Raw genomic sequence first — 14,986 nt, forward strand, 5'->3', positions numbered from 1 at the left:
TCATACCTGGAACCTTTATTTATACTGATTGTAATGGGCTTTTACCTTTCGTGGGCCTGATAACGGCCCAATCATACCTTAATCTTCGTTAAGGGCTTTAATGAGTCATTAGCGTTTAACCGTGTAGTCGACAAGGTGCCGGTCGGTTGGGAAGGATGGTCGGCCAGGGATGTCAACCTGGGTGGGCGTCCATCTGGTTCTACTGTCTAGTCACACTGGATGAACGCTCGGCCCCGATTGCCATCTTGGGCGGACGCTCGGTTCATGAATGGTTGGACGCTCGGTCCTGATTGACGTCTTGGGCGGACGCTCGTTTCATGAATGGCTGGACGCTCGGTCCTGATTGCCGTCTTGGGCGGACGCTCGTTTCATGAATGGCTGGACACTTGGTCCTGATTGCCGTCTTGGGCGGATGCTCGTTTCATGAATGGCTGGGTGCTCGGTCCTGATTGCCGTCTTGGGCGGACGCTCGTTTCACGAATGGTTGGACGCTCGGTCCTGATTGCCATCTTGGGCGGACACTCGGTTCCTGAATGGTGGACGCTCGGTCCTGATTGCACACCTGGGTGGACGCTCGGTTTATGACTGGGGAGTACCGGTCGGTACATGTTAGTTTGGACGCCCGGTCTTGATTGTGACCTTGGTGGGCGCATTGTGTTAACCGCTCGCTCGGTCTATGCCGGGAGGATCTGTCGGTACAAAATATAAAAACAAAAATAAATAAATAAATATAAATATAAGACTAAATTACTAATTGAATTTAATATAATTTTGTGTTATATATAAATATATTCGAGTTAACATGTAAAATTAAGTCAACCAAAACATCCCAAGAGTGATTTATGGAAGACAAGTACAGAGAGGAGAAAGAAATATTAGTTGACGAAGAGCATATTAAAGTGATTCGTGAAGCAGAAATATTTTTACAGGGTATATCTCTTTGGCTTCATAAGTGCATAGACTAATTGTAAAGTTTAATCAAAAGCATTAATTAGAAACATTAAATGAATATTACAAATTTTTCTACCTATTTCTTATGTTGTACGTGAAAAATGTAAATGCAATCTTCGCATTGATCTCACAATGTAAGGGCATGACTCAATGGAAGAGAAATTATGGGTGGGCAGCCAATGAGTGTTGCCGCTTATATTCTATTCTATTTAAACTATTTTTTTAGAATGAATGTAGAATTCTTAAAACTTCTTCATTTTTCTTTCTTGATTTAGTTTTAGTATATATATTTAATTATATTCAATTGATTTATCCTTTTTATTTTAAATATTTGATTTATTTCAGTTTTATAATTTTTTGAATTTTTTATATTTAATTCTTTAGTCTTTTTAAGTTGATAAGATTTAGTTAAAAATGTTAAAGAATCAAATATAAAATAGAAGCATCCATTGTCTAATGAATAGGACTTTCGTAGTAGTCTCATTGAATGGTAAATATTTTTTGGTATATCTAGATAATAGATAGGAACATAAATTGAAACATTCTAGAATTATAAAGATAGTTATTAAATTGTTAGTGTCCCATAAAAAAATTTCACCAACGGTTTGTTAATATAAATAAGAGAAACTTTGTTATAATTATTTTTGTACATTTCATGTAATTTATGGATATGTTAAATACTTCAATCAATATTTGGTTAGTGTCTTAAGCATTTTTGATAAATGAGTATTTTTCAATATAAGTGTTGAGAATAATCTAAGTTTTGCATTGGTTAGAAAAAACAAAATTAAACGTCTATGTAAGAAAAAATAGACATAAATTCAATGTCTTAAAGATTTTGAGTTAAGTGGTATTAATCTTTATATGAATTAGACTGAAATCATATTTATATAATCTCACAAAAATGAATACTTCCAATAAAAGAAACTCATTGATGGTATTAAAACTGATGATTTGTCTTGATAGTCGACTTAAACTATTGTGACAAAAAAACAATATAACACAACACCACTACTACAACAAAAGTGGTGTTAACCTTTAGTTGCGTAAGTTCAAGTCATATATATACATTTGCAAATAATTTCAAGAAAATGTATATAAGACTTACACCTGTTGTACTTTATGTAGAATAGCTGTACTCTTTATTTGAGATGTGTTTCAAAAAATATTTATATGATTAGTATTGAGCTTATTTGAACAAGTGGTAAATAAATATGCTTTTAAGTTGTTGTTTTTTATTTTGATTATTGTTCTTGTTTTGTATCATGACATTCGTGGTTTTTTTTCTGTAAAAAAAAAAAAAATAGGTGCAAGTTCCTTTGAACGAAGAGATAATACTTTAAAATTAAGTACATTAACTTCCATGCTGTTATTGCTCATTTTTAGTTGGCATCACGATCATGTCGAGAACGTTATATACATGTCTTACTTTTATTTTTATGGTTTTAAGTAATGATTAACTTTTAAGATTTTGATTTTCTCAACTTTAATTGTTAAATTATGCGTACTCGAGTCTGTTACATTGTTTTATGTGTTATTTGAAATATATGTTCATCTTAGGATTCTCATAAAGTTTGCTAATTCTCTAAACAGCAGTGTTCGGATACAATTTCAATTTGGATTTTATTTAGGTTTTGAAATTGTTTTTATTTGTAATAATTGCTGTTATTTCTTTTACTTTCTACATTTTTTTTAGTTATAGTAATTTGATTGTTATTTTGAGGTGGATTAGGTTATATTGCTTATTGTAGTGTTTTAATGTTATTGTTATCTTGAAGTGGATTTTAGGATTGTAATATTCTAGGTTTAGACTATCAAAAATAAGGATAATATTTTTAAAATATTTAATTAATATGTAAGACTTTCAAATTAGTGTAAGATAATATAAATTCGCAAATGATTTCAAGAAAGGAAGTATATGTATATGAGGCTTATATATGCTGTACTCCCTACATAAAACTATTTTGTGCGATTATATTATCTAGTAACTTTGTTTGAGATGTATTTTAAACAATGATTATTGTTATGATTATATTTAATTCCAACTTTATATTGCTAGAGTTCCATGCCAGCACGCCAAGAAACACTGTCTCATTCCCGGTTCGTTCTACATACAATGATACAGGACACAAAATGCACTGTTAATTTAAAAGCTTAATATCATTATTGGTCCCAATTTTAGTTCGGTATGTTTGAAACGGTCCTAATTTTTTTTTCTGTTCAGTGTAGTTCTAAAAATCGTAATTCGTGTTCAATTTCGTTCTTTTTGCAAGCGTCGTTTAAATCATTAACGGTCAAATGTCCACCTGTGCAATCAGAATGAGATGTGATTTATTGATCAATGTGGATACTTTAAGGCATAGTGAGGTGAATTTATATTTTTCGAAAATGTATTTCTAATATTCAATGAAACCCATCACTCTCCCTCATTCCCCTATACTCACCAAACCCCAATCCTCCGGTCTCTTCCACTCTCTCAAACTCGCCGCTTCAACTTCTCTAACTCTGGCCCCCTCCCCCAAACCTCCCCCTCGTTCTTGACACAAGAAGTAACCTCGTCTGGTTCCCTACACTCCCCGCTACATATGCTTCCATCGTCTCTTTCCAAACATTGACCCCACCAAAATCCACACTTTCATTCCCAAAAATTCCTCCACCACCAAACTCCTCCGTTGTAGGAACCCCAAATGCAAAATTTTGTTTTCCAGAATAAAAACAAATATGATATGAATGAAGATATCTGAAGACATTAAAATTTACATTCTGTGAGGGAAGGCGAGGGAAAGGGTAAAAAAATCAATTACAGGTGAAAAAATGGTGCTTGTTTCAGTCAAAAACAAGGCAAGTCAAAGAAGAATCTATATCTACCACAACGCTTGGCCTTCTTCTTCCTCTATGTGCATTTGAATTGTTGGTCTTAAATTGGTGGATTTGCTGTGGCAATAATATTTATTGGTCTTATATTTGGAATGAAACAAAAATTGTTTATGAATATTTTATGTGTGCAAGAAGATTACCATTTTGATAGAATTGATGAAACTCTTGGATAATAAGTCTTGAATTCCTCTATTTTGATACAATTCAATTTGGGTGAGTTATGCATACTTTTAAGGTTTGGAATCATGAGACTACATTTTTGGGGTGAGATTTTATAACTCTTCCAAAACGCGGGTAGTTACATCATTCTCTATTGTTGTCCGACTTTCACGCTCCCAGGTTTTTATTATTAAAATTTTCTTTTTAATATGAACCTATAATTGTGTAGTATGTTGTTCATTTTTTATATGTTGGATATGTAATTATTTGTTTGCTTGAATATATTGTTGTATTGACTTAGCCTTAGTTTCTCGTTTGAGATTCAGTAAAAAAATTATTTACTATTTCCAAGTTTTTGAAGAAATGTATTATTTTAAAACTGAATATAGGAGGAGATAGTAATAATAATTTAGAAGTATTGAATCTTGAATTGTTTGGTTGGACAATTTAAGAAGAATAATAACTTTTTTGTAGTTTATTAATACATTAAATTTTAATATACATGTCTTAAAATTTATGAATATTTTCAACTTTGTTTATATTGCGGTTTGTAATCACTTTCGTTTCGTATAACGTGAAAACCAATGCAAAATGCTTACAAGTTCACGTATGAGTGTCACAAATTTATGTAGCCTATGTTTGAAAAAAAGGAGGTTATTAACCATTACACATATTTCATTATTTCTTTTTACATCTAACACAACCATGATATTCTTATATCAAACAATCATGTTTTTCTTTTTAGTGCTTGAACATCTCAAAATATATATTTTAAATGACTTTTAAACTGAATTTTTAAATAGTAATCACAATAAATAAAAATAAATTTAAATAAGATATAAATTGAATTTTAAAATATTAATTATAACAAATAAAATATTTTAATAATAAAACATATATTTTAATATCATATCCAATATTCATATAGTTTGAGTGCATCATAGCTTCAATAAGATCTGTGTGTTTCCAAAAAGGTTGACACATACCTACACAAGAAATAAAATAAAAAAATAAATGAGAGACGATTTCCAAAATTACCTAATAACATTCAAGGATCATAATACGTCAATAACTTTTTTAACAACTTTTGATAATAGACCATGTGTCACTACTTTATTAGTCTGCTTAAATTTATTTTCATAAAAATATTTGAAACGGACCAATAACAAACTACCACGTATGCGTTGTTAAAAAAATTGTCAAAAAATGGTTGATAAAAAAAATATTTTCCAACATTTAATTACCTGATCAAATTTTCTGCTAAGAATAGCATCCCTAGCTTTCTTTTTTTCGTCGTTCATTGAATGTAATCCGAGAGTCATTGAGTATTTTCAGGTATTCAAAGTCTACATACATGAGCCAAATCATAAACCCATAAAAAAAAAATGCACAAACACAATTCCAATTTTGTTTCAGTACAACGAGCATCATATTAAAATTCTAATGTAGAGAGAAATTATGAACCGAAAACCTAAACCTAATGACATAAATTTTGATAGAGGTACTAACCGCGGGTGGAGTTGGGCCAGCTGGTGTAAACGGCAAAAAGCGAAATTGCTAAAAGTATAAGTGTTTGAGGGGTTGGCGGGTTGAAATTGAAACCAGTAATCACTGGCAACAAATTCAGGGAAGAGAAAGTCGGATTGAAACCAGTAATCACTGACAAGAACTCCAGGGAAGAGAAAGTCGGATTCAAACGAGACATCACTGGCATCAGGGAAGACGAAAGTTGAGTGAAAAACGGAAACGTTCTCTCGTGCCATTGAAGGAAAATGAATTGTGGTTGCGATTCATGGATGCTTTTTAAACCCAAACGTAAACGCTTAACATCTCAAAATATTTAGGAAAAGACTCTGATGGTTAAGAAAAATTCACAAAAACTAAATATTTCTAACCATTTACTAAACCGCTAAAAAGAGATAGCTCCTGAAAATATATATAATTTTAGTTTTTGAGATAAAAACACTAAATTACTTTATTTAATAAATTTTAGTTTTTGAGTAAAAAATAAATATAAACACAAAAATCAACAAAAAATATAAATATAAGACTAAATTACTAATTGAATTTAATATAATTTTCTGTTATATATAAATATATTTCAGTTAACCGGTAAAATTATGTTATCCAGAACATTCCAAGAATGATATTTTATATTTCTTGTGTCATTAACCCCTTTCTCTTAGTTTTTCTTAATCTTTTATTTTTTGTCTTTACTATTTTTCAACGTTCTATTTAATTTCATAAATTATCTTTAAAGTCTTTTTTTACTATTCAATTCCTCATCTTTTCTATATAATCCCACATCCTCTGCATAAATGCTTACTAAGTCATTGTTTTACAAATTTGGACTCTAATTGAATTGAACTTAACATCACACATCCCATTTAGGTTTAGTATTGCAAAGTGTAAGGCTAAACAGTTTTAAGCATAGACTTAAGTGATGTATCTCCTCTTATGATCCCAAATAATGTTGGACATCCAAAAAGAACTATTAAGATACATAATCACTTTAACATTACATTTTATAATGTTCGAAAATATAAAATGTTGAAAAAAGCATTATCCCCATGCTTAATGTTCTTTCAAGGATGGATTTGACATTGTTGTCGACCAAACAAAAAATTTGTTTCTTAATATAGACTTTTTAACTTTAAATCCCCCAAAAGAAGTTGTTGATAACCAAATTGTAAATGGTTAGTTTTAAGTGGTGTTTTGTTTTTCTTACTAACTTTTTCAAAACAAAATCATGTATTTTCGTTGTTGCGTTGCTTTTTTAAAAACTTTAAATATATCATCCATGTTAACTCATGCAAATTGTGATAATGTTGCTTGTTATTTCAATTTCTATTTCAAAATGGTTTAAAGCATATAATAATATATGCAAGAGGTAAACACCTCAGTACCTGTAAAACACTTCTTATGAGTTTATTTACTCCGTAAGTAATTATTCCATTGGATTTTAGGAAAACATTTGCTCTTTTCGTTCCTTAGAAGTCTAATTTTCTTTTTTTTATTCCTTAAGATTATAATTTCTCTGGACAAATTTTAGGAGACACGCTTTATTTCTTAGGAGTCTAATTGCTCTTATCGAATTTTATGGACTTTCTTTATTCCTTAGGCGTCTAATTGCTCCCGTTAGATTTTAGGAAGTTAGGCTATGGTCTACTTAGATCGAGCTAGAATTGTAGGATTATAATACTTTTTAGCACACTGAAGGCGGAATCTTAAAGGTGGTGAGAGAGAATCTAATGCCAATAAAAGCATATAAGATAATGACAAATTAATATGTGCTTATGGGAGATACGTTGTAAGAAACAAATGCAACTATTGCATTAACAAGTTAAGAAGAAATAATAATGTGACATTGTGGACTTTGACATAAAGTGAGGTCTGTAAGTTCTTGCGAAACATAATCTCTTGCCCAAACTCAAGGAGGTTGATTTACCTCTCCGCGATCAATGTGTGATAAGTAAAAAACATAGATTGAAGTTTGTTAGAAGCATTACCAAAAGCAAAAACATATTAGACTTGGTTCATTCAGATGTGAGGGAATCACTAGGATTATCTTCAGAAGGGACAAAGTATTTTATGTTAATTGATGAGTATTCTAGGAAGTCATTTGTGTTACCAATATTCAATAAATCCAAAGTACGAATAAAGTTTGAAACTGGAAAAAATAATTTAAGTGTTTAGGTTATACTAACAATGTGAAGAGGTATTGCATGTGGGGTCCCACTACCCACAAGGTTATTGTTAGTTGGGATGCAATGATGTTCCAACCAAAAGGCTTTAAAGTACACAAAAAGTTGGTTTAAAGGTTGAACATATATTTGTACTATTTAAGTGGACATGCAGGTGTTCATACAACAGAATTAATTCCTTCTCTAACCTTGGTTACAACAGGCAGAGTTCAAACCATTTTACTTGTTGCAATAGGTTTGGTGAGAATAATTTTATCATCTTGTTATTGTATGTGGATAACATGTAGGCTCAAAGTTTGAATTAGGAATTGAAGGAACAATTGGCTAGAAAATTTGATAAGAAGGACTTGGGACTAACAAACAAGATTTTAGGGATGCAATCAAGACAAAAAAAATAGGAAGATTTGACTTTCTCAAAAAAATTACTTACCGAAAATCTTGCAACACTTCAACATGCAATATTGCAAGCTAATTTCTATCTCATTTCTATCAATTGTATGTTATCCTTAAGTGTGAGTCTTAGTAGTAAAGAAGAAAGGATAGAAATATCTTGAGTACCATGTGCATAGCCTTATGAATGTTATGATATGTATAAGACTAGACATTGCACAAACAATAAGAATGATTGGTAAGTTCATGACAAATCAAATAAAGAACATTTAAAAATAAATACCATGAAAAAAGTATGATGTGAAAATTTTATTAGCTTAATCAAAATTTTCAAAATGATAGATGGTAAGTAAATAAATCCAACATTAGTAGGAATTTTATAGAAGCTTTGGTTGGTTCTTATATAAGAAGATCATACTTCCTCAGTTAAGCATTCCATTTTTTTTTCTATTATATTATATTTCAGAAAAAATTTCAATAAAAAATATTAGTCTTTTAAAGATATTTAGTATTTATTTTTCTTTTTCAGACAAGAGAGAATGATATGTAATATTTTTCATTAATATAAATTTTTATTTTTTCCTATCATCTTTATTTTATACGTGTGTTTGTGCTGTTTGTCTAATACTCTATTACGATGTCTTAAACCAAAAATAAAGTAATTATTTAAAGCTATCAAAATGATATTTATAATACTTATTAAATTATTAGGTGAAGTAAGAAAATATTCTGCATCAAACTTAACTGAGGGATGAAATAAGATTAGTCAAAAGAGAATGCTAGAGTTCCATGCCAGCACGCCAAGAAACACTGTCTCATTCCCAGTTCGTTCTACATACAATGATAGTAGACACAAAATGCACTGTTATTTTAAAATATGAATTCACCTACCACCTTTCATCTACGGTTGGACCGACCGGATCAAACCGGACCAGAACACATGCTTTTACCATCTTTGTATTCAGAGACATAAAAATGATTCACATATGTCAAAATAAGTTCAAATAAATGAATTAATAAATGAATTAACCTAAGGTATATTAATTAATCGAATCAGTTCAGTATTACATATATGAAAATTAAATTGAAAAAATATTTATATAAGTCAATTTACCTAATCCATTATTATTGAATCAAGTTAGATAAATTTTATTTTACTAAAAAATAAACAAAAAATAATTTCATTCATTTTTAACCCAAGATAAATCTGCAATGAATTGGGTGAGCTGGGTTTCACAATATCTAGTGGTCCAATCACAAATTGTCTCTCTCTGGTGTATGTAGATGAAGGTTTAGCCGTAAGAATGCCAAAAGATTCACACAACCATACATGCTTCCACGTGTAATATACTTAACCCCACACTCTCTCTTACTCCTTATCTTACTCACGAATTCCAATCTATTTTCACACTACTTATAAATTTCACTCGAGTAGATATAGCCTTATAGAATTACGTATATGCAACAAAAAATATTTTAACAATATATATTCTTCTTTTGTGAATAGAGACATTACACATCCATTTCCTAAAGTGATCGATCATTGAAAAGACTTAGATTGAAAAAATTAAACCAAACGACAGAAATATATGATGTTTCCAAGTTAAATAAAATTATTAAATATCAACAAAGAGCGAAAAGGGATTTATTTATAAAAAAAGATAAAAACAATAAAATTATCAGTGAGTTTATGAGAACATAAAACAATTTAGTGTTGGAAATTCCACACGATCAGAAATAAGCCAATTTATACTTTATAAGTAAGTGTAAAACTCATTCTACAAGCTGATTTTGTGGAATTGAGTTAGACTTAAAGTCTACTTCTCGAATCACCCATTAAAAATGTCTAATCCCGATCGAAATGTATATATCTTCAGTTTTATAGGATTGAATTAAGCTTAAAGTCTTCTTCTAACATTTAGAATAAAATTTGTGAATATTATCTTGAAAGAGATGTAATGTGAACATGTTCTGAAAAATAAATTGTCAGAATTTAATCTCTAAATGAGATTATTCAAGCCATTTATATCTTCTTACTATAACCTTTCATTGCAATTTATATTTACATTTTCATTGCAATTTATATTTACATTCATCTTTAATATGTCAAATGTTATTTTATTATTTATCATTATACTGTTATACATTTTAAATTTCAAACTTCCTTCTCTAAGCTTTAAATTGGATTTTCTTAATAAACTTTTATTTAATTTGAATTGAACTTCAATTTTAAGTATAATTTACAGTATTATAAATTTGTTTTAGATTGTTTGTGTATCATGTACTACCTTTTTTACATTGTTTTAGTTTGTGCAAATTTCTATAATATAGAAAATAAGAAATCCCAGAAAACATATATAAATTATGCTATTATGATTTTAATCCTTGAAACCAAGGAATTAAATAAAAAGAATAAATTTTTTACTTAGAATCTAATGCTTAGCATCGAAACCTTACTTTGTGTGATTATTGTACGTTTCTGTCTCAATTTCTGACTATTCTTATTTCATCTTAGTTTAATTGAAAAATTATTATTATAGTTCATTCCCTAACTACAATTAATTTAAATCTAAACTTCTTCTAATTTCCTTTTAAAGTGACTCAATTTATTATTCAAATGATATTTAATAAAGGTAAATTTGATAAAGAGTAAGTGAATGAATTTAAGTAGATTTTGATGAATTTTAATTATTTTTTTAAGAGATTTTAAAGTAAAGTAAATAGATTTAAAAGTAAAGTTGATGAAAGTTTATGAAAGATTTGATTATATGATGGATAATTATTTTTAATAAATTGAAATATAAAATTATTATTTTATCTTTAGTTAAAATTAATATATTGCTATTATTTAATATTATTATTATTATTTAATAATATTATTATATGATATGTGAATCATGAATATTATGGTAAAAAATCATGTTTTTCTCATAAATATCTTAGTTTGTTTTTAATATTCATTCTAGAAGCAAATCAAACAAGTTTTAGAAAAGGAATAGCATGATCTTTTGTAAAATGAAGTTCCCAAATGGCATAAACTTCCTTTTTATCGTAATAAATATGATCGAAGGTGTAATAAATAAGTCCGAAACCATAATGAAACACAATAAGAAGATTGATTTTCATGGGAGAGGAAGAAACTAGTGTAGAAAATCGTCGTACATTGATTTTAAGTATAAATCTCAGAATTGATTTCTTTCTACTGTTTCAAAGAGTTGATTATGTTTATAAAGAAAATATTAGTTAACTTGTCAAATGGATTCACCTAAACTATACCTTAACCTCTACTGATTTTAAAGTTTCATTGAGATGTTGCAGATGACACTTCTATGACTGATAAATTTAAAGTAATATTATTGATTGTGATTGCATAGGATGAGAATCTAAAAATTTCTATTACAAATTGCAATTGTTGAATGTGAGAGGAATGAGATTTTGATTTTTTTTTTCTTTTTCTGGTTACTAGAATAATGTTAAACATTAATCTGACTATATTGCCAATAATAATTTGAAGATATCATTTCGAAAGTAAAATTATCTTAATGTCGCACATATATTGTTATATAAAATGAATAATAAGAAAAACATACATGTGTCATGTATTAAGGTACAAATGAGATCTTTTTTATTTTGATGTACTTGAGCTAGCAAATCCTCAACTTGGTGAACGAGTAATGAACTACAATGTTAATTAGATTAAATTTCTAGTGATATGATTGTGAAAATTTTTCAAATTTTTTCTTATATTTTTACTCTCATGCTATTGTTATTCGTTCTTATGTCCTTTACAACTAGACTCGTTTGTTGATAATGTGTACAATTTACACACTATTTATAAGGTTAACAAAAGTTTAATATCATCTACCTTAAAATAATGAAAAACAAATAAAAACAAAAGTATTTCCAAAGTAAAAATATATTCAAAGTCAAACTTGTATAAGTAAATGTAATTAGAAATAGATTTTAAGCCTAACTCAACCCCACAAAATCTGCTTATAAGGTAAGGTTTGCACACACTTATAAACTATAAATTGATCTTATCTCTAATCGATGTGGGACTTCCAACAAATACAGCTTCAGGTTTTTTTTAAAAAAATAATAATAATAAAAACAAAGTCGTATGATAACTTACCACTTTAGTCATTAAAAAAACTGACAAATCGTATTTGAAAAAAACAACAAAATAGCACGATAATTTGCAACTTCAATGATTTTTTAAAGATATTTTAAAGTGGAAATTAAGAATTAGAATATGACTTCTTCGTAAACTTGAAAAGATATATTTATAATCTAAAGTCGAGTATTAAAACATAACTTTATCTTTATAAAGTGGTGTTTTCATCTATATAATTCTCTCAAAAATAAATTTATTTTAAAAAGAGACCAATTTAATGCTTAAACCCATTAGATGATCGATCCACAATAATTTGTGTAAAAGATTATTGTAAAGAGGGCAGAATTCACAACAACCTTACATTCTTCCTTTGAATTAAAATGTCTTCACTTAATTTTTTCTTACTGAAATAAATATATGTATGCTGATATTATAAGACAATTTCTTCAATAAAAAAAATGAAAAAAAAAGTGCGAAAATGGAACAACCACAGTCATAATATTAATAATAAGAATGAAAAATTTATTTTTTGTGATGAAAGCGGACATTGTGAGTAGCATCTTCGGTCCCGATTCTGGCATCTTATTAGAGATCCCACCCTCCTCTGTCTCTTACCCTTATATCTTCCTCCCTCTCATTCAGTTCTTCTCTCACAACGCAAAATCTTCAATCCAATAGTGCACCCACGCACACACAGCAAAACAACATGAACGTGCTCGATTCTAACGTCGAAGCTTTAGCCTTCAACTACTTGAGCTTCGGTTTGCTCACTGCGCTCCACAGTTTATGGACCTGGCTCGCTCTTCTCACCGCCGCACTCAGCTTCTGGAAGATCCGATCCGCGGGCTGCCCCAGGCCCACGCCCAGGCCCATACCCGAGACCCAACCCTCCGCCGGGCCCGACCGGCAGACCTCCAACCAGGAGAAGACAGAGCCAACGCGAGAAGCGATTAATGCTAAAGGCGGCGCGGAGGAGGACGTCGACGGCGTGAGGAAGGGGAAGTTCACAGCGTATTACGAGGAGCACGTGAAATGCACGTGCGAGAGCGAGAGCGAGAACGAGGGGTTCGCGACGGCGTGTGAAGAGAGCGACGGCTCCGGAACGGAGTGGTGGGAGAGGTGGGAGAGGCTGTTACGGCTGAGAAACGGGGAGAGTGAAAACGGGTGGTACACGTGGCAGGACGTGACGGAGCTTAACGGCAACGTTGTTAGATTATGGGACGGTGGGTTAACTGGTTCTTTCGCCAGGGAATCGTGGTACAGCAACTCCAACCGTATCCATGTCTGGTAACAGATGTCACAAAATAGTAATCATTGTAAGATTTAGGATATGGCGTGAACTGTTCTGTTGGATTCACCTCTTCCCCAAAGGTGGAAAATATTACTGAGATTTGAGAATGTATCTATGTATATATGGTAACTTTGTATGGAAAATTTTGTTGATGAAATAATAAAATCAGTGCAATAAAAAATCACCCGTTGTTGTCGTTCAACACACATTTGCGACAGTACCTACATTTTTAATCTCTATTTCTTTGTGGATATTATTTCTTTGTGACGAAACCAGTATGGATGTGGTTTATTTATTTATTTATTTGTATTTTTACTTCTCTTTGTGCAAATGAGTAATTGAAGAGGTGGAGGCATGTGGCCAAGAAAATGCCATAGTACATTCTGAGCCTTTAAAGTTCTCTTTCTAATGCTTACCAGTCATTTTCGTTAGGGTTGTTGGCCATGTGTTTTAAAATGGGTGCAAAAAATATATTGATTTCTAAACTATAGCTTAAACTTGGTTTGATTCTTAAATTTTATTTTTTAACAGTTAAAGTATGTTATCAACGTAAGTTTAAATATGCAATAATTAAATCAAATTAAATTGGCGTATATTCAAAAATTGAAAGAGCATAAGAGCATATTTTTCTCTTTGAAATATTTTTGTGGTTCTATAAAAGCGAAGGCCAAGGCCAAGTGTTATGTTTGTGGTGAAAAGTGAACGCAATTATGTGCGTATTTAGTATTATTCTTAATCATATGCGAATATGCGAAGTGCAATAATTACTCTGACAGTTTTTACTTCATAATTTGAATTTAGGGAATAGAAAAGAAAAATTACAAGCCGTAAACGACTGGTATAGGCAACACGTGATATTGACGTATTGCCATGATGGATTTGGTGATTGTGGTCAGATGTGATCGTATTTTATATACTATGCGTGCTGAAAATCGCATATATTTTAATTTAATCAAAGGAATAGTATAGTTTTTATTTTATTTTTTTAATTTCAGAATCAATGCAGTTCAGAGAAATAATTGGGGGACGTACGTAATATCTCTTTGACATTTGCTTGCCCCTAGGTCCCTCCTCACTCACTTTAGCTCTCATATGATGTTTACCTTTTATTTTGGTTATTTAAATTTATTTTAAATTATGAATGTTTATTATTACTTTATACGAATTTTCTTGCTTCTGACATTCAGTTCTCATGTAATGTAGATTTTTTTTTAAATAATAGTAAATAAATTTTGTTTCTTGTAATTAATGAAATGATTTTAAGAAAATAATGATGTTTTTTCTTCTTCTTCTTATTTTTATAACACTCATAAGCCATTAAATTATGTTAAAAACACATTATCACACAAAAACGTTTTTCTTGATCAATATTTTTTAATAGTGTATATATTTTTTTTGAGTAAAAAAGCGAAATGGACCAATTATTTACTCCAAAATCAAGGGGACAACTTTATTTAGTTCATTAGGAACTTGTACTTGAAATTAACACATTAACAAAAT

The 14,986-nt window shown here is 30.1% G+C and overlaps 1 protein-coding gene and 1 long non-coding RNA gene across 2 annotated transcripts; one reads left to right on the forward strand and one right to left on the reverse strand.

The window, feature by feature from the left end:
• Window positions 1-4,817: 4,817 nt before the first annotated feature.
• LOC148203273 (uncharacterized) lies at window positions 4,818-5,871 on the reverse strand. The gene is made up of 3 exons (XR_015784052.1): window positions 5,497-5,871; window positions 5,232-5,333; window positions 4,818-4,973 (listed from the first exon to the last, which is right to left on the reverse strand). It is a non-coding gene; the product is annotated as an uncharacterized LOC148203273 (long non-coding RNA).
• A 6,864-nt stretch (window positions 5,872-12,735) lies between these two features.
• Window positions 12,736-13,688, forward strand: LOC124834267 (uncharacterized). The gene has a single exon (XM_047308927.2). It carries the CDS (start codon window positions 12,902-12,904, stop codon window positions 13,484-13,486), a length of 585 nt encoding a protein of 194 aa, XP_047164883.1. The 5' UTR covers window positions 12,736-12,901; the 3' UTR covers window positions 13,487-13,688.
• The last annotated feature ends 1,298 nt before the right edge of the window (window positions 13,689-14,986 follow it).

Source organism: Vigna umbellata, chromosome 2 (assembly GCF_029865625.1).
Source record: "Vigna umbellata cultivar VRB3 chromosome 2, Vumbellata_1.0, whole genome shotgun sequence".
Lineage (NCBI taxonomy): Eukaryota > Viridiplantae > Streptophyta > Magnoliopsida > Fabales > Fabaceae > Vigna > Vigna umbellata.

What these genes read in the sequence shown, in the direction of transcription:
- LOC124834267 (XM_047308927.2), top strand. Translation starts at nt 12,902, where the DNA reads ATGAACGTGCTCGATTCTAACGTCGAAGCTTTAGCCTTCAACTACTTG.